The sequence below is a fragment of the Monocercomonoides exilis genome (genome assembly GCF_001643675.1).
Source record: "Monocercomonoides exilis strain PA203 chromosome Unknown scaffold17-1647472, whole genome shotgun sequence".
NCBI classification, from domain to species: Eukaryota; Preaxostyla; order Oxymonadida; family Polymastigidae; genus Monocercomonoides; species Monocercomonoides exilis.
Genome location: NW_027150562.1, coordinates 540,910 through 565,238, shown reverse-complemented (window position 1 = coordinate 565,238; position 24,329 = coordinate 540,910). Strand labels below are relative to the sequence as shown.

The following is a 24,329-nucleotide window of genomic DNA, read 5'->3' as shown; positions in this document are numbered from 1 at the left end:
ACACAAGAATCCTATCCCAAATGTTTTTTTTTCAAATAAAATAGAAATATACTTTAAAAAATAAATAGACAGATAAAATAATATCAACTGAATATTTCAAAATGTTCAAAATAGCAAACTGATTACAGAATCTTGATCAAACCCAAAGTTCAGTTATTCTGATTATATCTCGCAAACAAATAATGTTTTTTATCTCGTTCAATTATTGTATGCCTATTCATTCAAATTAATATCAAATTTTTAGAAAAATTTTCAAACAGGATTTGAAAAAGAAGTTTTGAAAAATGTTTGAAAAAATATGGAAAAAATGGGAATTCGACAAAAAAATTTTCTATAAAAAAGCATTGTTCTCATTGAAAACTGTAACTTCATTGGACTGTTAAAAACCGTACACAAAAGTACCAATTGTTGCTTTTCGTTTTATCGAATTATTCCCATTTATCGAAAAAGTTCATTGCAGCATTTCATTTTCACACAGAAAATGAACTTCATTTCACTCATTTCAAAACTTATTACAATATGTTTTGTATTTGATTATCAGTTGATGCAAACAGAAGAAGTGATGAAATTTGAAAATTGTCCAGATTTGAATGAGTTGTTTGAAAGAAAAAAAACAAATCAAACAGATTGTGCAGGTAAATGTGAGACAATCATTACTCCACTAGACAGCTTAACTCATTTTTTTGAAGAAACAACTGTCCTTTCGACATTCAAAATCAGTAATTCTTCAGTAGAACTGAAATACTCAACATTTAGGGCTGCATCAGCGAAAGAAATATCAACGTTACAACACAGTTCCATGTTGTTTATTTCTTCTTCAGCAATTGAACCTTCAGCATGTACACCGTCATCGTTATTCGTTTCTCATGGAGGAAAATTTTGTCTGTGGAACATGAGCCTTTCGCTTTCGCCAGCGACAAATCACATCCCAATCTTCGTTGCATCCGCGCATGCTCACGAGGCATCAGACATTCAGAGTTCCATTTTTGCAACCCAGTGTTCGTTCTCTTCCTTCACGTTTTCACCAACAGCGCCGCTTGTGGGAAGCTGCATGATGCGAAGTGTATATTTGGACGTGTGCAGCTTCTGCAATGTCACTTCGCGTTCTTTCATAAGCAGTACCTGCAATTCAACGGCAGTATGTACAACGATGCAGAGTTGTGTTTTTGATGAAGTATCAGCACCATTTGATGGAGGAATAACAAATGGATTACATTCGTTTTCCAGTTTTTCAGCACGAAACTGTTCATTTTCCCACTATCGTCCAGCCTTGTTCGCTCACACATACACAGATCCACAAAATATTACATCAAATGAAACAGTCCTATTTGAAGATTGCTTGTTTACCGTTAACAGTTACAAAGCACTTTTTGTGAGAAATGCATTAAACCTGTCAATGAAAAACTGCTCTTTCACCAATTGTCAGAAAGGAACATTTCAATTGAGCTCAGTTAGGCATTCAGTTGTTACAAGCACTTGCTTTTTAAACAATTCGGTGGATGGCTGTGGAGGATCAGTTGAATTAGATGTTGCTGAAAAAGTTATTATTGAAAAATGCATCTTTGAAAATTCTACTGCATGTCGTGATGGAGGAGCGATACATGTTAACAGAGGAACTCAACTTAAATTATTTTCATGCATTTTACAAAATTGTTCTGATTCAGCCACCACTAATTATTATGGAGGTGGGGCGTTGTGGTTTGGCGATGCAGGGTCAAATTTGATAACAGATTGCTCATTTTCATCGTGTTCATCAAACCAAAAAGGAGGGGCAATACTGTTTTCAAACGATTATGGAAATAAATCAATGCTCCCCTCATTCATCAAATATTGCTATTTTGAAAACAATAGTGCAGAAAACGGAGGCCATGACATCTGTATTTTGGATAAATGGATGCAGATAATAACAAATGAATCGCTTGTTGAATGCCGAACAATGACAGACAGAGCTTGGAGGATTGTGAATGATTCAAGCGATGTGAGTGGCTGGATGGTGTTTGGGTTCTTTGAGGAGATAAAAGTGAATGCAGAGGAAGGGATTGACCACAGGGCTTGCGGCATGAACGAGAGGAAATGCAAGACAATCTCATTTACAAAGAATGTGATTGACATTTCGAAAAGCACACAGATTGCCATCTTGGTTGATCCGTCGACATATGTTGAAGGCAGCTATTCTGTAGATTCTGCCAGGATCGAGTTTGGAAACACAGGAGGCGGAACAGTGACCGTTGCTTCGTCCATTTCTTCAGGCTCGCTGTTTTCTGTCTCAACAGGATTGCTGAAAGTCGCCTTGTTTGACTTTTTGCACGAAACAACCAGATCGTCGAAGGCCTGCTCGCTTTTCAGGCTGACATCAACAGGAACGCTTGTTCTGGAAGGATGCAGCATCTGTGTGGATGGGACAAACGCAGCAGAAAATGCGCTTGAGGAGTCGCTGATTGTGCTGGAGGGTGGGAGCACACGCATCGAAAGGACGAGAATGGGGCCTTTGTGGCTGAGCTCGAGAGCAGCGATCAGGTTTTCTTCGGAGTGCATGGTGAGTGTGGCGAACACGAGTGTGTGTGGTGCAGGAAGGCAAAGTGGAAGTGGAGGAGGGATTGAAGGGGTGGTTGGGACAGGGAAAAGGGTGGAGATTGAAGGAGGGGAGGTGAGCGGGTGCAGCTCGAGGAGTGGGAATGGGGGTGGGGTTGCGGTGAGGATGCAGGGAGGGTCTTTGTTCCGGATGGTGCGAACAAGGGACGAGGGTAGTGGAAGTTCGTTTGCTGGCTGCACCTCGCAAGCAGGGGGAGGATCAGGCGGGCTTGGCGGGGGTATGTATTTGGAGGCTGAAGAAAGGGCTGTACCAGATATCGAAATCCGCGGAGCAGTGTTCTCGAGATGTGTGGCAGTGCATGGATCGAACATATTTGTGAAGGGAGACGATCTCTCAGCGATTGTTCGGAAAGACCTGATTGAGCTTGACGATGGAGCAGTGGAAGCAGGGTTGGCAGAAGGGTATGAGCGGTCAACAACGAATGATGGGTTGGAGATTCCGCTTGTTTCGTATCTTCTCACATTCACACCACCTGCATATGTGGCAGGGGTAGGAGGCCACGATTACACAGGGTGTGGTCATCAGAGCAATCCCTGCTCCTCCATCGAATATGTGCTTCCGCTTCGGTTTGGGAACAGAGCAGGGGAATTATGCCTGACTGAATCGTTTGTGATTTACCATGCAATAGCGATCGATGAACATCCAATTGCCTTTTCAGCAGAGCAAGCGGGGATGCAAGTGAGGATAAGCGAAGATATCAGGGGTGCAGGTGAGAGCATCATTAGTTCGAGCAAAGACTGCTTGTTCTGTGGGATGTGCTTCGTTATGCCACAGAGGATGAGCGTTCCTCTGGAATCGGTGCTTCGGTGCAACGACATGGAGCTGGTGCTTGCAGAATGTGGATTTGGGACAGAGGGAGGCACATTTGTGATGGCTCTTGCTGTGGTGGTGAAAGGGTGTCTGAAGATGCAGAAGCTGGAGCTGAACGGGCTGACATTCAGCACGCGGGCAGCATTTGAGATAAAAGGAAGTGGATCGAGCTGCATTTGTGAGGAGCTGAACTGGACTGACATCACCATCGAATCGACGAATTCTGCGGTGAAGGTGTCAGATGGTGCTTCGCTGGAGATAAGTAACTCAGTAGTTGACGGAACGATCGAAAAGACAAGCAGTGTAATAGAGGTGTTGGGAGGAGCAACGTTGAATGTGAGGAGCACGACGCTAGCGAGGATCGAAAGGCAGAAGGGGAGTGGAGGAGCGGTTTTGGGGAGAACAGGAGGAGGGAAAGCGACAAGCGTGCAAAACACCACGTTTGAGGAGTGTGTTTGCAGAGAGGAAGGGAGGATGGAGGGAGGCGGGATGTGGATGGAGGTGGAGAACCGCGGAACGTTGACATTTGGGAACAACACAGTGAAGGGGTGCAGCGTGGACGAAAGACGAGGAGCAGGCGGGGGCATATATCTGAAGCTGGGAGAGAGCGTGGTGGGATACTCGATGAAGCAGGTTGTGTTTGAGGGCAACAAGGCACAGATGGGGAGGGATGCGTTTGTGGTGTGCAAGAACCCACGAGACATGATCACGAGCCAGCAGTGGGAAGGGTCGGTGAGGAAGGAGGAGGAAGGGGAGAACAAATGGGTGGTGGACAGGGAGGTGGAGCCAGGGATCAGTGTCTCTGTGCTGCACTATCTGTTCCCTCCGAAAATCAACATTGCGTATGTGAAGAGTGGTGGGAGCAGCGACGAGATGTGCGGAGATGATGTGGAGCCGTGTGGGGATCTGATGTTTGGGTTTTGGAAGATGCGAACAGATCAGACGACAGTTCACATTGTTGACTCGTGCACATTGAATGCGTTGCTGGATCGGAACGGGCAGTCTGTAACGATTCGGGGAGAGTCTTCGGAGGGTGGGTCGTTGTTTGAGGTGGAAAGCAACGGAGGTTTCGTACTGGCGAAGAGGGATAGTTCAGCATCGCTGATGCTGGAGCATCTGCAGTTCAGCCTGCCAACAGAATCTTTTGTTGGACAGATGATACGCATCGAAGGGGGAAAGCTGTTTGTAGACGAGTGTGTGTTTGGAGGAGGCGGAGCAGGAAGGAGCACCACAGACATGTGGATCGTGAAGAGTAGCGAGGGTGCACTCCAGATGACAAAGACGAGCATCTTGGAAATCTCGTTTTCTGGGGAAGGGGGAATTGTGTGGATGAAGGGAGGGATCTTGGTGGTTGAGGAGGGAGACTGGACGCGGATGGAAGGGAATGAGCCTCTTATTAATATTACAGATTGTGAGAAGGTGGAAGTGAGAGGGAACAGCATTGTTGATGAGTGCAAAACGAAGGCAAAGGAAGGAGGGTTTCTGAGGTGTACCCTGACTGCAGGAGGGAAAGTAAAAGTTGCAAACAGCACCATCAGAAATAGCGGAACAAGGGCAGCGGGCGGGAAAGGTGGAGGGGTGTATCTTTGTTTCCGCGAAGGATTAGTCAGTAACTATCTGTTTGAGAACACAACATTTGGAGGAAATCAAGCAACATATGGGAGGGATGTATTCATTGTGTGCGACAACCTGAATGTCACTGTCGATCTGTCGAAGTTTGCGATGGTGCTTGCAACAGCCGAGGGCGAGAGAACAGCAGACATGATGGGGTGCGACCGGAACCACTTCAGAGAGGCTGCACACGATCTGTATCTGTTTCTGGTGCAGTATGAGGCGCCTGCGATTGTTGTCTCTCCAAGCGGATATGACATGGTTGGGTGTGGAAGTGAGAGCTACCCGTGCTGTTCGCTGTGGAGAGGGCTGAGAAACATCCAGACTGATGCTGTGCGCAAGAGCCTGACAATTAAGTCGGAAGCGTTGGTTGACCATTGGCACGAGCTGACATCCTTTTCGGTGGCATCTGCAGATGAAGCGAGTAAATGCACGGTTGGTGTTTGCGCAGCCATTTTGGGTAGAGTGTCTGAGGCTGTCTTGCTGAACAAGGGGAATCTGAGGCTTGAGCGGATTGGGTTTTCTCTGCCTCTTTTGTTCACTTCTGGGCAAGCTGGGCTGCTTCAGTCTGCTTCTTCACAAGAAGAAGGGCTGACTCTCTCTAACTGTTCCTTCTCTTTTGTTTTTCCTTCTTCTTCTTCTTCTTTAACAATGAATGCAGAATGCACGTATTATCTGATCCATTCGAATGGAGGGACAGTTTGGATGAGCTTGTGCTCGTTTGAGCCGCAGAAGTTTGGTGCAGTTCCGCTAGCGATTGCTTCAGGATTTTCGGCCACTCGCTGCCAGTTTATGGGAGTGGAAGCAGCGAGCAGCATGGAAGGCGGGTGTGTGGCATGCCATCTGTCAGCGGGGCAGGTGCTGCTGGTGGAGGGGTGTGTGATGGACTCGTGCAAGTGCTCAGAAGCGTCAGGGAGAGGAGGGTTCCTATTTGTCGACAGTGTGCTGGCTGATGGAACCCAGCCGCTGAAGTTCAAGGATGCGACGTTTGACAACAACAAGGCCTTTGCTGGGAAGAGTCTTTTCGTCAAAGCAAAGGCGCTGAACACGACTATCACAGGTGCAGCATTCGAGTTTAACTATTCGGGGCTGAGCAGCGATGGGAATGTGTTTGCCGGTACAGATAGCCAGTTTGAGAATACAGACCTGTTTCGCTTCCTGATTCGGTTTTTGTCGAGTACGATTTTCGTTTCGAGTGCAGGAAGCGATGTGATGAGGTGTGGGTCAGAGGACGATCCGTGTCGAACATTCTGGAAGGGGCTGAGTCATCTCGAGGAGAATATAGAAGCAAAAAAAGTGTATCTTGTAGGCTCTTTGGCTGTGGAAGATGAATGCGATCTGTCGAACTGCTCGGTTGGAGCAGCGCCTTCAGGGTCAGGAGAAGCAGCAAGAGCGTTGCTTGTTCTGCAGAAGCCTGGGGGTGCAGGATTGAGCGAGGGGCTGTTTGCGAATTGGTGGAGCCTCTCGTTCACAGGGGTTGATCTGTTCCTGGATGGAACGCTGGAGGATGCGTCGGGGGTTGTGATTTGGAGTCATGGTGGGTCGCTGACTGTTGAAGGGTGCTCGTTGGCAGCAAGCAGCTCGGCTCACTTCTCAGGTATGACGTTTGTTGCTGTACATGGCGGATTGATGGCGCTGACTGACTTTGAAGCAGTAGGGCTGAACTTTGAAAGGGCGCTGGTGGAGGTGTGGGGAGGGTGCAGCTGTGCGATGAATGGGGTGGATCTGGCGAATGTGACAGCGAACGAGGGGATTGTGAGCTATGCGGATGGAGCTGGGGCAAGGGCAGGAGGCAACGAGGTTCCAAGTGTGGAAATAAACGGGAGTTCATTCCGTCGAGTGATGTCGTGGTACAACGGGTCGAGTGTGTTCACAGACACATCGGCAAGTGTGCTGGTGATGAAGATCAACAGCAGTGTGTTTGATATGTCCCGGTCGGAGATGTCAGAGGCGGGGGGAGTGATGATGTATGTGCTAGGGGCGAACTGTCGGTATGAGATGAATAACAACAAAATCACGAACTGCTTGTGCTCACCCAAAGCTGGGAGGGGCGGCGGGGTGTATATGAAGGCGGAGGGGCAGGGAGCGCTGGACTTTGTGTTCAAAAAGTGTGAGTTCAAAGGGAACGGAGCATGGAAAGGGAGAGACATATTTGTGGAGTGCAAGAAGATTGCAGAGCAGATTAACGAAACACAATTTGTCCTGGATCTGAGGCCAGAAGTGTACAATCGGTTTGATGCGATCTACGGGATCGACGAGGAGAACTATGTGCCGGTGGATCTGATTGAGTATGTGACGATCTACCAGCAGAGCACGATCGTTGTGTCGTCTGCGGAGGAGAAGAACGGGACGAAGGGGAGACAATGTGGAAAGGTGGAGCAGCCATGTGTTACAGTGGGATGTGGGTTAGAACATCTTATCATAGACTTCGGGTCGAGGCTGCTTGTGGATGTGGAGAGCGAAATCGAGAGGGAATGCGAAATTGGCGGGATGGAAATGAAGTCAATTTCTAGAGAGATGGCAAATGTGACATTCAGAACTATCCTGAGCAAGACTCGCGAATGGGTGGTGAGTGTTGGCGACGATGTGGCTTTTGAAGGGCTCTGTTTTATTCTTCCGGCTGATTACAGAGCGTTTCATACAGTGTTGTTTTCCACTGTGTCTGGAAGAAGCTCATATAACTTATGTAAATTTTGCGGAGAAGCAGGAAGCGTTTTCGATTCTGTCATTCTCATTTCTGATGCCAGAAGCGAGCTCTCTTTGGAAAAAATATTAATGAAAGATTTGCATTGCTCAAGAATTATGGAATGCGAAGATGGAAGATTGGTTATGTTTGATGCAAAACTGGAAAATGTCAATACATCAAAAAGCGCAATCTTTCTGAAGAGCATGTGTGGTTCAGTCGAAAAGCTAACAGCCTCCAACAGCACTGCGTGTTGTGGGTCTTTATTTGAGATTGGTTACGATGTTTTTGAGACACAAGCGAAAATAAACTGCGAATCTTCGTTTTCAACTGCATCTGCATTTGAATTTGAATTTTCTCTAGTAGATCTGGTTAATGTCACTTCGCTGGATTCATCGTCTTTCTTTGAGTGCCGCTCAAAGTGGAGCAGACTGGGGATGAACAATTGCACTGTTTCTAGTTCCTCTTCTGGTGGAAAGAAGCTTGGAAGTTTGGTAATGCTCTCAAATTGCTCGACTGTGAATATCAAATCATGTCAGTTTGAAGGAAATTTATCAAAAGAAAGTGATCAAATCCCGCAAAAAAATTTTGAAGAGAAAAATATTTGCAAATGGAATACTTCACTAGTTGATTTTGCTAGCTGCTTTGTATCCTTAAATAACTCAATTATTTCAAAATCTCCAAATGGTGGATTATCAATTTTTGGTGGGAACATTTCTATTTCAGAAGGAAAATTCTTCGACAACAATCCGTCAATTCATAATTATCCTTCAATTCGAAGAAATATTTTATGCTCCAATTCAGGTGTATTTAATGTAATAAGTTTGAATGGAGGAGATGGATTAAATGCAAGAACTTCGTTGTGGATACTCAATGAAGGATGCAAGATTTATGGAATTGCAGCAGAAAGACCGTCTCCATTCTTTATTTCGAAGTTGCATTCGGTTTCTACAGAAGAATTTGGAGGAAAAATGAAACTGACTTTCAATGGAGAACTTCTTCTACCTTGCGATCTGTCTTTCCAGATCATATCGAGAATTGGGGAGGTGGATATGATTGAAAAATATCAATTTACTGAATCTGGATTTTTATCTGAGAAAAATGTGTTGGGTTATATTCCATTTTCTATGGTTGCATCTGCATCTGAAGAGACAGAAGTGTCTGTTTCCATTTTATTCAAAAATGAGTTCTCTTCTTATTCAACCGAAGAAATTATTCTGAAAAACAGGAGCAAACTTCAGACAAATGGAGAAGGAAGACTTGTTGAAGGAGGAGAAGAACGAAAAACATTTTGGCCGGTCATTGTAATTGCTCTTGTTGTAGTTTTATTGATTGTGCTCATTGTATCTGTTGTTTTGGCAGTTCGATGGAGAAAACAAAAGAGAAGAACAGAGGAATTGGAAATCATTGTGGAAGACACAGTGAAAAAGGATCCGAAGGCATTTGAGATGGTGACGATGGAGATGTCACCTGAGGAGCAGTGGAGGAGAGCAGAGAGAGAGGCAGAAAGGAAGAATGAAGAGAGGATAAAGAAGAGAATATATGAGACGAATATAAAGCACTCAGAGTCATCAGAGCATCTTCTCTCTGAGAGTGGTTCAACAGAATACATTTTGGGGAGAGATTCAGACAAGATTCCTGAATGGATGCTGGAGAAGGTTGAGGAAGAAGAGACAAGGAAGCGAACGCCATCACCTTCCATTTCTTCCACTTCAACCACCGACACATCAGACACAGAATCCACATTTGTTCGAGGTGAAGATTTGTGTCCAACCACATCATCAATGTCGAATCTGGTGGATGCAATGGCCTGTTCATCTCCACATGAGAAGCTGATTGTGGATTTGAGGGATTCATTATTCATGCTGCTTCATGGAAGGAACAAGACAAAAGAGATGGCGATTGGCACTCTGCAGGAGAGGGAGCAGACAGCTGCCCAAATCCTGTTCTGGGTGGCTAATCTCGCTCTCCACTCTTTCGATGAGATGGAAAACCCTCTTCAATCTCTTTCCAATCTGAGTCCACACATTGTGTTGTTCTCAGAGCACATGGTCATCTGCATTGTGATGCATTCTGACTTATTGTCTGATGACTCAGATTCATCTTCCATCTCTTCATCAACAGTTGTGACATCAGCCAGTGATAATGATGATGACAGCGACTCTCTTCCCTCGTCTGCGTTTGAGGATGAGGAAGACAGCAAGAACGAGTGCATGAGGTGGAAAGCGCCAGAGCTGCTGAATGGAACAAAGAGCCAGGGATCGAAGAAGACAGTTGTGTTTTCGATTGGGATGATGCTGTGGGAGTGTGTGACGCTGAAGATCCCGTTTGGGGAGTATGAGGCAGTGGTGGCGGGGCAGAAGATTCTGAATGGGGAGAGGCCGAACTGCTCGAAGGTGAGCTCGTCGTATGACGAAGTGATCCTGGCAGCGCTTTCAGAGGACAAGAAAGCCAGGCCGACGCTGATTGGGATGAAGCGGGAGTTTTTCCAGCATTTTCCGTCTGGCACTGTGATATTCACGGTTTCGGATGCAATCACCTACGATGAAGATTCGAATCTTAATGTTTCCGAGCTACGACGCCTTGCATCTTGCTCTAGATCAAATTTGTAAAGGAATATATGGTGAATGATACATGATTCATAATACACAAAAGCTTCTTCTATCATTTTAGCTTTTATATATTTTATTCGAAATTTATAATCAACAACATTTTTTTTAAACCTAATAACTTTGCTTTCCATTTGTCTGCACTGAGTCATTATTAGGTTCATGTATTTTGACATTTTTGTAATTATTCAATAAAATATTCGAATGTAGAGTAATGTTCAACAAATGTTTTATCTATTTTTTTACGTTTTGTTATTATTCATTCCCAATACCACATCATATTCTTTATGTTTGCTTTGCTCATTCTCTAGCAACTTTTGTTTGATGTATGTTTGATTTTTGAAATATTCATGTATGCATGTTTAAGTTATAAGTTTATATGATTATTAAAGCATCAGTCAGCATAATGCAACTGATTCTTGTTAACGTTAAAATTCAAATTTATTTTAACAATTCACAAAAACCAATAATAGAAGCATCTAACTTGAAGTTTTCAATCAACAAAAATAAAAATTAAAAGAATACCTAAATGGACTTAATTTATTGCTTTTTGAATTATGCTCCTCACATTATTTTTTTATTTTATTCGAAATTGTTGTATTTTTCTTGATTTTTTTGAATGAGAATGCAAGACTTATAATTATCTAATTGCAAAAAATTATTGGGTCAAGTCTTTGTTTTTTCCATCAATGCAAGAACTCTACCCCAAATGTTTGCATTTTGATCTGCTTTTCTTTTCTCTTGTGTGAAAATCAACAAAAAATCATATACTATTATGAATAAATCTGATTTTTCTTTTCACAACTGTAAAAATTTTAAAAAAACAAGAAGAGAATGAAATGCTCTGATAAATTAAACATCGTCATCAAGCATGGTTTTTTCAAAAATTTTCCTTGGATTAACGATCTTCGGCCCAACAACGCATGGTTCTTTTATTAAATTGTTAGATTACAATTAATTCAAAAAATGAAAAGAAACAAACCATCATATATATCTGCCCATGTAATTTCATCATCGTTGTCAAGATATGTCTCAATTGAAGGATTAGCAGAGAAATGTGACATTTTATGTGATTTTTCGCACATTGAAATAACAAAATCTGAAGTGAGTTTAAGTTCTGGAGCAGAAAATCTTTCCATCAATTTTTGCTCTTGTTGCAACACCTGTTGGTGCATTACTCCAAAGGAAGGAGCAGCTTCTCGTTTCTTTAAAAATTCAACTTTTGCTGCTGGTGCCTTTTTTTGAAAATCTTCAAGTGCTGGAATGACCCCAATGACTTTTGTTTCTCCAACGGGTACAACTCGAGGAAGTTGTAATTCCTTTGGAGAACTGCAACCCTCTGATATTTCCTCGGAGAAAACAACATCGCGAGTTGGAAGTTTAAACAAATATTTTGTCTCACTTAAAGGTGCTACTGTTTCGAACTAGAAGCAAGCAAATAAATCTTAATAAACATAGCCAAAAATGAAGAGGAAGCAAACACTCATTTTTTATTGACAGAAAAGTGAATGGGAAGTACGATCAAATATCACAACCGTTTAAAATAATGTTGCCTGTCACGGAATTGAAGGAAGATAAGATTGCTCGCGATGTTGAGCGTCGAAGAAGGCAAGAAGAAGAAAGGAAAAAGAGAATATTCGATGTAAAATGGAGGACTATTGGGCAGGATTATGAGGGTTTACAAAAACAGATTGAAGAAAAGAAAAAACGGATTGAAGATGAAAAGGCACGAGAACTTGCATTGGAAGCTGAAATGCTTGCAGCAGATAAAAAGCTTATGGAGATGGAAGCACAAGTTCAACGTGAAAGAGAGGAGGCAAGAGCAGAACTTCTGAATTTTTATAAAACTCAACAACAGAAAACTACAAGAAGAGAATACGACCTCAGCCCAGAAGCAGAAGCTGCAATGTCACTGCCTGCAAGGGTTTCAAATTTTGTTTTAAAAAATTTGTTCAATCAAAAAACAATTCAATTTATTTTTTCAAAAAAATATTTTGTCCTTCATTTGTTTTTAAAAAATGAACATTAATTATTTTCAGGTTGGCGATGATGATCCTAGACTGTCTGTATCTGGCTTGCAAAAAATGGAGGGGGAAGATCTTGACCATGATGAAAGGGAAAAAAGACAAAGAGAACAACAAAGGGAATGGGCTCTTGCTCAAATGGAAGAAAAGGCAAATCGCAAAAAATATGAAGAAGCTTTGGAAAGGTATATTAAAGTTGTTTAAAAACATTATTTATTGCGTTGATTGCTTTTTGCATCTTTTGATATTATTTTAATTAGATTGGAACAAATGAAAAAAGAAGAAGTTGATAGACGTTTAAGAGAGTTAGATGCAGAAGAGCAATTTGCCAGAAAAGAAATGCTTCATGGAATTTGGGAAGAAAACAAAAGAATGGTTTGAGAATGAATGTTTTTTGTATTTATGAACTTGTCACATATATTCAACAAACAATGTTTGAACATGGACAATTGAATGTTCATGGCATTTTATTTCTGCAAACAAAACGTCTACAGGCTGAAGAGAAAAAGAAAAGAGCAAACGAGCAGAAGCATCAAGAAATGCTGCAAGAGATGGATGAGATTGAAAGAGAGCTGAAGTCGAGAGAAATGAATGAGGATATGACGATGGCAATATCCGCTGAAAATCCTCGAAGATTCCGTCCCGATCATTTCAAGGGCCTTCTTCCGGATCAAGTCGAAGAAATCAAAGCCATCCAAAAGAACCAGGTTGAAGAAGCAAAGGTTTGTTCAAGATGAAATAGAAAAATGAAGTTGACTATTTTTGTGGATTGCTTTTTTTGTTTCACTTTTTTTTCTTTAAATATTTGTGAATCTCTGTATCATTATTATTGTGATTATATTTGATGACTCTTGTGTTTGGACTTCTATAAAAACAGCTGCGAAAGGAAGCCGAAGAAGCACAACGAAAAGCAGAAGAACACGAAGCAGAGGTTGTTGCAAGGACTTTGGCTGCGCATGAGCGTAGAACGGAAAGAGAGAAGAAAGAAATGGAAAGACAGCTTTTGGAAGAGAATAAGCGTGCTGCAGAAGAGGCGAGGAGGAGGAAGAAAGCCCAAGATGAGCTCTATTCAAATGTGGTGGATGACTCTTGGTACGACAAATTCGGCACATCATCTCGCTAAATTACTTCACGTATTGTTTTTTTCTATTACAAATCTTCACTTCTTTCTTTGCATCACCATCACTCACGTTTTATGAACTTTTCATTACATATTTTGGTTTTTAGATATCTCGCAAAACTTTGTAACTCTTTCATTTCTTGAAATTTGCTGATTTCACAAAAGCATTTCTTTTTCATAGCATGTTTAATCTATTGCTTCTGATTGCTTGATGCTTTTTCGTTGAAGCAAAACAAAAATTTTAAAGATAAAGAAAATAATTGTTAGATAATAATTCTTAGATTAAATATTCAACTAACAGCTCAGATAGAATAGGTGATTTGACAAAAAGAAGTGGGAAATGAGAAAAAAATCAAGGAATTGGTAAATGTCATCGGTTACACCCTTACAAAGTCGCATCCATCTATTGAAAAAAATTAGATAATATAAATTATCATGAAGCAAAAAAAATGGAACATAAAATGCGAAAGAAAGAAAAAACAAACTTTGAGGTGTCTTTGTCCCAACAATCAAACCAACAATAAGTCCGTATAATGCAAGAGCTTCCCCAAAGATAAGAATAAGAAGCATTCCAACAAACAACTTCGGTTCTCTTGCATAACTTCTAACCCCAGCTTCTCCTACAACTCCAATTGCAATACCCGCGCAAAGGGCACTAAGTCCAGCCATTAGTCCGGCTGAGAGATGTGCAAATCCTTGGAAATACGTATATTCCTTTGTTACTTTAAAAAATTATATTCGACATTAAATACTCAATTATGATTATTCAAACTTGAGCTGTTAATAATAATTGCTACAATCAGTCCATAAATACATAAAATACCTGCGTATTAATGTGGTTTAAGAAACTTTGTTAATTAAAATTTTAATTATTTGAAGAAACCAGCCATAATTGTTGGAACAATTCCTTTCATGACCATATTTGGATGAGACGGCCCAATTGAGCATACTCCCATTCCTGAAGTGACTGTTCCATATGCTGATCCAAGGTCTAGAAGAAAAAGATTTAATTTATTTTTTGAACAAAAATGCTGAAGGCACACTAGCAAAGATAATAGCAGCTGCAGCTCCGCAGTATCCGTACCAAGTTGAAAATGGTGGGCAGATCTCATTGACAACAATTGACATTTTCCAAAAAGAGATAACTATCAAAAAAAGTGATCTTTGCACATAATAATAATATGAAAATATTTCTGTTTGAAAGCAAACAATATGGAACCTTCAAATACAATAATTCTATTCATTTTTTTTAAAAAGATATTTATTTTTATGTTAACGAAGAATTATGATCTTGTATATAATTATTGTTAATTATACGAAATGGGTCCAAATACATCTCAAAGTGATGCTCAGCTTCAAAAATCAAAAGACGATCCAAAAGAACTTATTAGAGAATGGAAGCGATCTATTAGAAGAGCAAAGAGAGAAACAGATAAACAAATACGTGATATTGAAAATGGTGAGCAAAAGGTTAAGAGAGAAATTCGAGATTGCTTGCAACGAAATGATAATGTTAACGCAAAAGTTCTGGCAAAGGAAATTGTACGAAGCAAAAAATCGAGAGAAAGGTTATATACAGCCTCTTCACATCTTGATTCAATTGAATCAGAACTCCAACATCAATACGCAATTTATCGAACAACAAAAGCAATCGAAGGTGCAAGCGGTATCATCGGTCATATGAATGAATGTTTTAAGCTTCCATCTTTGAGAGAAGTTTGAGCAGTTTTTATTTATATGTTTTATGAACAATAATTTCCGTTTTTGTTTTTCAGACAATGCAGGATCTTTCTCGAGAAATGATGAAGGTGTGCTTTTTTTTGTAATTTTATTAATGAATTAGTTATGTTATCTATCTATTTTAAGGCTGGAGTTGTTGACGAAATGATTACCGAAACAATGGATGACATGGACGAAGATCTTGATGAAGAGGCAGATGCAGAAGTTGAAAAAACTATACAGTCCATACTTGATGGGTCATTTGAAAAGATTTCCACAAAAAAAGTATTAAATATTTCAGTTTATTGTAGACAATTAAATTTTTCATTTAATTTTTCAGATTTCTGAACCTGCCAAAACTGAGGAACATCCATCGGAATTAGATAATCGACTCATGGCAGTTCGTTCAGGAGAATCATAAATAACTTCACATTTATAATAATTTTTTATGTTTAGTTTGTTGTTTTGTTTGTTTGTTTTTGTTTAATGTTAAATATATTTTGTTCCATCAAATTTTGTTTATGTTAAGGTTTTATGTATTTTGTTTGTTGTGGTTTGTATTAGTGATTTTGTTTTCTCAATTTTGGCTATTTTTAGATTTATTACATATTATTATATTTTAGAAATTGCAACACAAATCATTTTTGATTTGAAATTTTTCTTCTTCTGGAATGACATTTAATTGAATTAAGCGAAATTATTTTTATACTTCAATTTATGTCGAAAAGTATTTATCTTATCAAAAAATGATGTAAATATTTTCAAAAATGTTTTTTCCAAGTACGATTAGGTGCGTCATTCATGTTCAAATTTGAAATTTATATTTGGTTCTCTTTTTTAATACTCGATTCACAAAAGATATCAAATTGTTTTGTAACACTTTTAATCCTTCTGAAAAATTATTAATTATACAGAATCGAACTTTCAACTTTTCTTAATAATATATTTTATCCTTCTTATTATTCTGATGGGCAGAACATCTTTGATTTTTTGTCGATTATTATTTTCGAAGTGCTGTTTTTCAGAAAAATAAAAAAACACTTTTTATCTTTGAAAGAAGTTTTTGATTTAAAAGTTAAATACTTATTAGTCGTTTTTATAACCAATGTGTGAGATGTGTTTATCATTAAATTGTCTGCTAATTTAGATATATAGGGGAAAATACGGACTTTCATGCTTTTTATGCACAATGCATGAAAAAATTGCTTCACTCATAACCATTTTTCGCTTTCTCAAATTTCAAAAAAATCGGAGTTAACAATTTGTAAACAGGAATCATAGAAATATTCAGCAAAGTGCTATGTTCCTTCACACGTATTTCATTAAATGAACCCCATTTTATTCAAATTTTTTGATAACAAAAAGTCAATAAAAAGAGCATTATTTTTCATTGAAAAAGCTTGAAGTTACATATATTTTCACTAATGTTTATTGCACTTGAGTGAAAAACCCTCAATTTGCATTGACCCTGATTCTTGAATTTTCTTTTGTAATATCTGTAATTTTTTGAAAGTTTTTTTGTTTAATTTTCATGTGAAAATGAAAATTGAATTTTGCTATCAAAATTTCATTTTTACTCTAAAAGATTCACCGACATAAAAGCAAATCCTTTATTTTGTTACTATTAACATTCTTGTGTCATTTGGTGAGTTGGAATGAACATGTGAAGAAAATATTGCAATTTCATTTTCAACTGAATAATTTTTTTATAAGGAACTTTTCCTAAATATTTTGACAAATGGGTGATTATTTTTCAAATCATTGCTTTTTTAGGGGTGTTGTTTTTTCCAAAGATTGTTCGTTTTTGGAAAAAATTTTCCTTTTCGAATTCTTTATTCATTTCAAATGTGTTTCAAACAAACGTTTATTGCTCAAACAAAAATGTTGATTTTTTGCATAAGCCTTTTCATTTTTCAGCGTTCATATGTTGATATTCAAGGGAAAATTTCGAACCGAAGTTCTTGAAAGAAAAAATATGATTACAAAAATTATCACACAAATTTAAATAAAATAACTCATGATAGTTAATTATATTATGCAAATATTGTTGATCTTTATTATGTGAATTTTCTAAAATTTTTCAACGCTCAATCGATTTATAGATAATTGATTGTTTAAAAAATTGTATTTTTTTCCGTAAAAACTTCGATTCAAAATAATTATAGAAATATACTTTTAAGAACCAATGAAAAAAAAAAAATGGAAAAATAAGATAATGACAAAAAATTATAAAAAAAGAAGAAAACGAAAAAATAAAATGAAAAATTAAAAATTTCAAAAACTTAATCACAGTTATAATCAATGAAGCCATAGTTGTTAGTCGTTCATAATCAAGATTTTACAAAAATTTTGAAATTAAAATCAAAGGTTAAAAATCAAAAAACAAAATCTCAAAAAAAAAAAAAAAAAAAAAAAAAAAAAAAAAACGGTCTCACGAAAAATAATTCAACATTCAATACACTAAAATCGATTTAATAATTTCTAACAATATGATTATAAAAATGATGAAAATAACGATAAGTACAGAAATTCAACTAAAAAAGAAAAAATAAAACAAAATAAAAAATGACTGCGAAAAACATAATAGAAAATAAATTGAAACAGAAAATTATCATTGAAAGAAAAATACAACACATTTAAACTTGTCTAATGAATATATTTGTTCGATCTCAAAAGAAAAACAATCTTCATTTTAAAAAATTTGATATACACAATTCAACATAAAAATCATAACTTTCAGTCATAAAGCACAACAACTTTGTTTGAATGTCGAATGATTGTTTTTATTTCGAAGCTTTCACTCGATGGGTGACGGTAATGCAATATTTCATATAACGAGCCCGTAATTTCTGTTGTAGCATTCGAAAGAACATTCTGTGAAAACACACTGCCATCCACTAAAATTTGTAATTGGAAAAAATAAATAAATAATTGATTAAAAAAATACTTCAAAAGACACACATTTCACATAAATAACAAAAGTATTGAGGCAAATGATTGAGCGAATCGACATGAAAGGGGTGGGCATTAGAATAGGGGTAATGCGATAATGCAACTCGTGCATTCGCCGATGACGAGGGATCCAGCTAAATAATGAGCAATAGGCACAAAGGCAATAATAAAGAACAAAAAAAGAAGAATAAGAGAAAAACAAATATTGATTGAACATATGCGAAAAATAAAGTAAAATGTTACAGATAAAATGAAAAATTGAATAATCATCGTATGTTTTGTAAATAAAACTGTAAAAACAAAAAATATGAATAAAAAGAAAATAACAAACAAATCCCTGAGCCAAGCATGGTAGATTCTGTTGTTATCTGCAATAAAATAAATCTGCAACGAACTTTGAATGTCAAGAATTTTTGCACCATCAAAGAACACAGAAGGATCCATTGGAGAGCAAAACAACTTCATACGCTCTTTTTCACCTGTTGAGAAGTGATCATTGCAATTTAAACGAAGAAATAATTTTTGAAGCAAAAATTCAATTTATTTCATAAGTACATATGAAATTCAAGCAAAAGAATAATCAATAGTTTGCAAACTGTAGTTTGTTGACAAAAACACTATTCCTTCATCAGTCAAGTACAGCCCCACATTTGGTATGAATTTAACAATGCGATGCCTTCCAAACATTCCATACTCCGAACCGATAACAGCAGGCGGACTTCCACACCAATTCATCATTTCCTCGTCGCCATCATCTTCGTCTTCATCATTCTCTCCCCGAGTGTATTCCTTCTGAACAGGAAATTTTGTCAAACTTTCTGTCTTTGCCAGCTTCTGTTGCAGATTTGGTTGTGCAACTGGTTTGTCGCTCAATGACAAAGCTTCTTTCGGCTTTAATGACTCTTTCGCAGACACTTTGCGAACTTTAACAACTTTTGGATGCACTGCAAACGGGGGTGGAGAAAGCGGAGATGATTTCAAAGAAGATTGCGAGTGAAAAATTTCGTGTGATGTGTTTAAAGGAGGTGTGGGAACAGTCATCTTCGGATATGCAATTGAAAAAAAAGTGGGGCTGGACGTTGGAGATGGGCAAGGGGCAGCAGCTGATGAGATGTTGTAACTTGAAGGTAACACATCAGATGGAGTGGCTGCGGTGTTTTTGGCTGATGTTGCACTCAGAGGATGAGATGGGATCGAAGAAGATGATGTGGGAAATGAAGTGAAAGATGAAGATGGAGGAGGGGAAACAGCAGGTGAATGTGGAATGGGAAACGATGAAATGAATACGCTATTGCTTGAAGTGCTAATAGAAGAGGAAGGAGAAGGAGAAAGTGAAGGAGAAAGTGAAGGAGAAAGTGAAGGAGAAAGAGAAAGAGAAGGGGAAACAGGAGAAGGGGAAACAGGAGAAGGGGAAACAGATAGGATTGAAGAACCTGAATTTTCGCTTTCAGACTTTGAGAACGTGATGTCTTCCTCGCTATCATACATTCCAGCAACAGTCGCTTTCGGACGAGAAAGAAAAAAAGTTCTCCTTATTTCCCTCTGAAGCTTCATTATTTGAACTTTGTTGCCAAATCCATTTTCGAGAGTATCCTTTTTCTTATGTTTTTTTCGTTCTTTGTCTTTGACTTTTTTCAGAATAATCTTGTTTTTCCGCTCTTTTGGGGCAGCAAATGTCTCCTTTTTTTCGACTTTCCTATCTTTGTCGAGTGAGAATGAAAGGGTTTTGACAAATCGAGGCTGAAACAAGGACTTGTTTGTGAGCTCCACAAGTCCATATCGTGGAAGTAAAATGCCTGCACGGTGTAACTCACGAAGATTTCCGAACATAAAAACAGCATGATTTTCTACATTACACACACACATATAAACATAAAAAAAAATGAAAGTTTGGAAATATATTCGTAATTGACATAATGATGAAGAAGATAAAAATATTTTCAATAAAAATTTTTAAATTAATTCCACACAAACCTAAAGTTATAATGACAGAACCCCAATCTTCCACATCAAATGAAGAAACTCTAGAAATACCAAGACTACTCTTAACCAAGCCATCCGGAGAAGAAAAATGAGGAATCTGAAACAAAGATACAAAACACAAGCAATGTTTATTTTTAAGGTTACAATAATAAATTGAAGATGAATTGTTGAACATACTAGAATCCACCCTTCTCGTGGATGAGAAGGCTCTCCTTTTTCATTCATTCGGAACGTTGCAAGTTGACCTCCGACTTTATTAATTAGCATTTAACAAATAATTCACATTAAATGTCATTAAAATCAATACAGTACCTGTGAGAAGACAGCCATAATAACCATTGAATCGGACTTCTTTACACTTTATTGATGAAAATGGAAGTGGAATGTTTTGGATCCACTGCCGCGCAATATCTTTCATTTCAGAAGGCAGAGGTGAAAATAAGCACATTCTCTTATACATGTGGTTGCAGCTATCTGTAAAGAAAACGCTTGTAAAAGGAATCCGTTTTTCATTTGCTAACGTTATCATTTCTTGCAAAAAAATTTTTTTGAAAACATGTTTACAATAAGAACTATCTCTAAAATACCTGAATAAAAACAAAACGATTGAATTTTTGGTTCAATTGCAATGGATGGAGCTTGAGTTGGCAAATGGAAACAAAAAGAATTTAAAGCGAGTTCCGAAGGCATAAGCGATGTGCATTTTTCGCAAATTGCTTCAAATTCATCAATGTTCTCAAAAATTATATAGTTACTTGCTGTTGTATCATGTGTAACTGCAAAAAAGCAACATTTTTAATATTTATCGTGAAAAAAGCATTAAAGAATTCAGACCATGTTCAATAGCTTTTGAAAACTGAGGACAATTCATTAAATTATTCGTTGTTCTACACAATATTAAAAACTGTAATTCAAATTTAGCAATCCAAAAAGTAGATTAATTTTTCATTCAAACTGTTTTTAGATCCCGCAAGGAAGTTAATTCTTCCAAAATACTTAAAAGAATATTATTCTTTAATCCTCCAATTCCATTCTTGACAAATAATTTCATTGCATTCATTGATAAAATGAATTTTTAGTTTGCATGAAAATAAATTCAGTTTTGGATCAAGAAAAACTGAAAAATATGAAGTGTCTTTCTTTACAAAAATATTTCATATAAAACGAGAGAATTTCGTAAAACATTGACGAGTCACATTTATAGAAATACATTAAAAATTTTTTATCGATGATAATCATTATGAAAACAAAATATTCTAACTTTACAAAATAAATGTAATTTTCGGATGAATATTCTCAAACATAAAAAGAAACATTGAAAATGACAGAAACAATATACAAATAATTTACAATCAAAAATAATATCAAATGAAATCTCTATTAAATGCAAGATGAACTCATTATTAACTTTACAAAAAAAAACATTTCTCCAAACAAACTATTAAATAAATATTTATATAATAAAAGAAAATTACGAGTACATCTGCAGCCAATTCATAACTTCAGTGTGCCAACGCAATCTGTTCCATTTATCCAAGATGTAATGATTCTCTTTTGGAAACAGAACAAAACGTGAAGGCACACCAAAGTGCTGAAGAATCTGATATGCCATGTAGCCTTGATGTGTGGGAACGCGATGATCACAGCCGCCGTGCGTGATCAAAGTTGGCACTTTCCAGTTGGCTCCAAAACGACCCGGAGAAAAGTAATCGTATGTGTTCAGTTTTTTGTCTGCTTGTCTTTCTTTATCAACATTTTCTTTATTTTTGGTATATTGTTTCATTGCAGAAAGTGTTGTCCGTTCAGCCGAGTTCCAAGGCACTCCGCTCATTTCCACCTCAAAGAACATTGGAATGTCGCTCGATCCGTACATGTCCGCACAGTCTGTGATTCCACCATGGCAGACCATGCAATTGAATATGCCTCCTCCAACACCATTCAGCCAGTTCATCAGATACCCTCCATAAGACGGGCCCAGCGCAGAAATGCGGTTCACATCAAGTGATTGATCAAGCGCCAAAATTGCTCCGACTCCGCTCATCAGATCTTCCACTGGAAGCGAACCCCATTCGCCATGCACAGAACAGGCATAGTCATATCCGTACCCGATGCTGCCGTGTGGGTTGGGAGATATTACGCCAAAACCAATCTGTGAATACAGCTCGGGGTTGATTTCTGGGTTCCACTCATCACCTGTCCATGACTCTGGACCCCCGTGTACATTCAAAAAAAGTGGGCTTAAAGCAGCTCTTTGATAAGAACCAGATCCAGGATAAAGAGATATTGAGGCTTCAAATGGAGAAATTTGCATATTCCTCATTTTTTGAATGCTCTCTGTTGAAAATGAAGATGCACTGCCTGCTGCAGGTACGTAAAAGCCATGCACCCATTCGCCACGAGCTCCTTTCCAGAAAACATCCCAAGCAGGCTCCAACGTTGCACACTCAGTTAGACTTGCATCGCAGAAGCTTGTCAGCTTAATCTCCTTTGAAGAGTCCATCAGAACAGGATAAATTGTATGCCCACATAGAACACACTCAGGAACAGGCCCAAAGTATTTGGGATCAGACGAATAGTACCACTTCATTGTTTCTTGCTTTATACGAGCATCCTCTCCTGATTCTCCTCCATTTTGGTGAGTGGTTTCTTTTGATTCACAATATACATAAACTTCGAAGGGATAATTGTGAGTTGATCTCACATAGATCAGTTTATCTCCCTGAAGCAAAGCAAATTGATCGATAGAATGAACAGGGATTGCATCCATCACTTTGCCCCCAAACGAATTTAATAAGCCATCCTTTAAACATTCCTTTCCATTGTAACTCCTCTTATCCTCTTCATCAGACGTATCTGCAGTTGCAGGAAGCTCAATCCCAAGCAGAACTGGTACAATTAAAGTCCTTCCCCTTCGAACACAAAGAGAAAAAACGCGATCTGGCCGATGAGGCGACCACACTGTGCTGAATAAACCAAATGGATATTCAGAGGAAAGCATGACGTGCTGGTCAAACAGCCGGTCGTACAACACAAGTTCTTCTTCGTCTGTCTCATAATTGGGCAAATGCGTCTGATGGTACAATATGTAACGCCAACTTGGTTTCTTTTGAGATATGCTTTCATCAATCACTGGGCAGAAAACTGGGCAAGAGTGACGAACATCCCCAGCCGTGATGACTTCTTTCTCCAATGTTTCAATGTTCACCACGAATATTTGCTGATTATTTTTAAATGCAGTTAGTCCATTTGGCAGCGCATTAAATGCTACATAGCGATCATCTGGTGATATATCATACTGCTGTTGATCTTCAGGAAAGACTGATGGGCAATCAGTCTCAAAATCTTTCATTAAATCCTTTGCACTTTGTTCATCAATAGCGTATTTTGTATCATCTTCAACCTTTTTCGTAACAAGACTGAATATATGGGTATATTTACCATTTCGAAAAGATGAGAATTCTGAAACTGGAGTACGATCATATGAAACAAAATGTGCTCTTTTTTCCTTATCTTTATCTTCTTTCACAGTTTCCTCTAAATTTTTTCCAAAATAAGTTTGCGCGGTGAAGAGTAATCTGCTTCCTTTTGGGCTCCATCGAATATTTGATGGAGTTGCGATAAATGAATAAATATTTTTGTGAGCGTTGGTCTGAATATTCCAAACAATAAGCGACGAAACATGGTTTGTTTCCACGACAAATGATATAACATCGTTATCGGCTGTCCAATGCAATTCTGAAAATGATGTATATCCAACATCCAATAAATTTGGCTTCTCTGAGTTAGAATCACCAATATATAACCGACAAATTTCTTCATTAGTGTCATAATTTATTTTTGTTGTATAAAATGCAAATTTCTATCTCAAATAAATGCAGTTCCAAGAAAAATTGAAAAAAAAATTCAAATACCGTTTCATCTGGGCTTGTAATTATCCCGTGAGGAGTTTCAAGCTCTTCAAGACATTTTGGAGTGAACACATTTTTTCCATATAGAGTGAATCCAAAAAACACTAAAATAGCATGGAAAAACAAATAACAATGTTTCATCATTATTTATAAAGGTTAACTTTTTTCATCGCATATTTTTTGTGAAGATAATCTGTTGTGAAAAATAATACGTATAAAAATTAAAAAGAAATCATATTGAACCGTAATTATAAAATTGAGAATTCATAAATCTTTATTTTTATTTGATAGTAAATGCAGAATTTGCTTATCGAAAA

The 24,329-nt window shown here is 38.1% G+C and overlaps 7 protein-coding genes across 7 annotated transcripts; 3 read left to right on the top strand and 4 right to left on the bottom strand.

The window, feature by feature from the left end:
* Positions 1 to 1,936: 1,936 nt before the first annotated feature.
* Positions 1,937 to 10,309, top strand: MONOS_587 (uncharacterized protein; the record flags this gene model as incomplete). Its single annotated transcript, XM_067876054.1, has 3 exons — positions 1,937 to 4,036; positions 4,094 to 8,186; positions 8,502 to 10,309. The coding sequence occupies 3 exons, from the start codon at positions 1,937 to 1,939 to the stop codon at positions 10,307 to 10,309; spliced, it is 8,001 nt and encodes a 2,666-aa protein (XP_067729182.1).
* A 768-nt stretch (positions 10,310 to 11,077) lies between these two features.
* On the bottom strand, positions 11,078 to 11,816 carry MONOS_588 (uncharacterized protein). Its single transcript, XM_067876065.1, has 3 exons — positions 11,788 to 11,816; positions 11,289 to 11,730; positions 11,078 to 11,235 (listed from the first exon to the last, which is right to left on the bottom strand). The coding sequence occupies exons 1-3, from the start codon at positions 11,791 to 11,793 to the stop codon at positions 11,159 to 11,161; spliced, it is 525 nt and encodes a 174-aa protein (XP_067729181.1). The 5' UTR covers positions 11,794 to 11,816; the 3' UTR covers positions 11,078 to 11,158.
* Position 11,817: 1 nt separating this feature from the next.
* Positions 11,818 to 13,900, top strand: MONOS_589 (putative RIB43A-like with coiled-coils protein 2). The gene is made up of 5 exons (XM_067876076.1): positions 11,818 to 12,230; positions 12,346 to 12,515; positions 12,591 to 12,705; positions 12,825 to 13,052; positions 13,208 to 13,900. Exons 1-5 carry the CDS (start codon positions 11,853 to 11,855, stop codon positions 13,451 to 13,453), a joined length of 1,137 nt encoding a protein of 378 aa, XP_067729180.1. The 5' UTR covers positions 11,818 to 11,852; the 3' UTR covers positions 13,454 to 13,900.
* MONOS_590 (putative V-type H+-transporting ATPase subunit c) lies at positions 13,719 to 14,615 on the bottom strand. Its single transcript, XM_067876088.1, has 5 exons — positions 14,494 to 14,615; positions 14,334 to 14,441; positions 14,223 to 14,273; positions 13,936 to 14,172; positions 13,719 to 13,853 (listed from the first exon to the last, which is right to left on the bottom strand). The coding sequence occupies exons 1-5, from the start codon at positions 14,576 to 14,578 to the stop codon at positions 13,828 to 13,830; spliced, it is 507 nt and encodes a 168-aa protein (XP_067729179.1). The 5' UTR covers positions 14,579 to 14,615; the 3' UTR covers positions 13,719 to 13,827.
* A 134-nt stretch (positions 14,616 to 14,749) lies between these two features.
* Positions 14,750 to 17,051, top strand: MONOS_591 (Vacuolar protein sorting 24A (Vps24A)). The gene is made up of 4 exons (XM_067876099.1): positions 14,750 to 15,166; positions 15,226 to 15,258; positions 15,317 to 15,454; positions 15,510 to 17,051. The coding sequence occupies exons 1-4, from the start codon at positions 14,771 to 14,773 to the stop codon at positions 15,588 to 15,590; spliced, it is 648 nt and encodes a 215-aa protein (XP_067729178.1). The 5' UTR covers positions 14,750 to 14,770; the 3' UTR covers positions 15,591 to 17,051.
* An 854-nt stretch (positions 17,052 to 17,905) lies between these two features.
* On the bottom strand, positions 17,906 to 20,975 carry MONOS_592 (uncharacterized protein; the record flags this gene model as incomplete). Its single annotated transcript, XM_067876110.1, has 9 exons — positions 17,906 to 18,066; positions 18,131 to 18,255; positions 18,453 to 18,600; positions 18,718 to 19,968; positions 20,096 to 20,201; positions 20,282 to 20,355; positions 20,417 to 20,635; positions 20,692 to 20,880; positions 20,939 to 20,975. The coding sequence occupies 9 exons, from the start codon at positions 20,973 to 20,975 to the stop codon at positions 17,906 to 17,908; spliced, it is 2,310 nt and encodes a 769-aa protein (XP_067729177.1).
* A 600-nt stretch (positions 20,976 to 21,575) lies between these two features.
* MONOS_593 (putative alanyl dipeptidyl peptidase) lies at positions 21,576 to 24,153 on the bottom strand (the record flags this gene model as incomplete). The annotated part of the gene is made up of 2 exons (XM_067876121.1): positions 21,576 to 23,963; positions 24,016 to 24,153. The coding sequence occupies 2 exons, from the start codon at positions 24,151 to 24,153 to the stop codon at positions 21,576 to 21,578; spliced, it is 2,526 nt and encodes an 841-aa protein (XP_067729176.1).
* Between the last annotated feature and the right edge of the window lie 176 nt (positions 24,154 to 24,329).

What these genes read in the sequence shown, in the direction of transcription:
- MONOS_591 (XM_067876099.1), top strand. Translation starts at nt 14,771, where the DNA reads ATGGGTCCAAATACATCTCAAAGTGATGCTCAGCTTCAAAAATCAAAA. An exon ending in TTTCTCGAGAAATGATGAAG is followed by an intron (nt 15,259 to 15,316) that starts GTGTGCTTTTTT and finishes ATCTATTTTAAG; the next exon opens with GCTGGAGTTGTTGACGAAAT. An exon ending in AAAAGATTTCCACAAAAAAA is followed by an intron (nt 15,455 to 15,509) that starts GTATTAAATATT and finishes TTAATTTTTCAG; the next exon opens with ATTTCTGAACCTGCCAAAAC.
- MONOS_588 (XM_067876065.1), bottom strand. An exon ending in ATGGGCAGATATATATGATG is followed by an intron (nt 11,236 to 11,288) that starts GTTTGTTTCTTT and finishes ATTTAATAAAAG; the next exon opens with AACCATGCGTTGTTGGGCCG.
- MONOS_590 (XM_067876088.1), bottom strand. Translation starts at nt 14,578, where the DNA reads ATGTCAATTGTTGTCAATGAGATCTGCCCACCATTTTCAACTTGGTAC. An exon ending in AGCTGCTATTATCTTTGCTA is followed by an intron (nt 14,442 to 14,493) that starts GTGTGCCTTCAG and finishes TTTTTCTTCTAG; the next exon opens with ACCTTGGATCAGCATATGGA. An exon ending in TGTTCCAACAATTATGGCTG is followed by an intron (nt 14,274 to 14,333) that starts GTTTCTTCAAAT and finishes ATTAATACGCAG; the next exon opens with GTATTTTATGTATTTATGGA.
- MONOS_589 (XM_067876076.1), top strand. Translation starts at nt 11,853, where the DNA reads ATGTTGCCTGTCACGGAATTGAAGGAAGATAAGATTGCTCGCGATGTT. An exon ending in CAATGTCACTGCCTGCAAGG is followed by an intron (nt 12,231 to 12,345) that starts GTTTCAAATTTT and finishes AATTATTTTCAG; the next exon opens with GTTGGCGATGATGATCCTAG. An exon ending in GGGAAGAAAACAAAAGAATG is followed by an intron (nt 12,706 to 12,824) that starts GTTTGAGAATGA and finishes AAACGTCTACAG; the next exon opens with GCTGAAGAGAAAAAGAAAAG.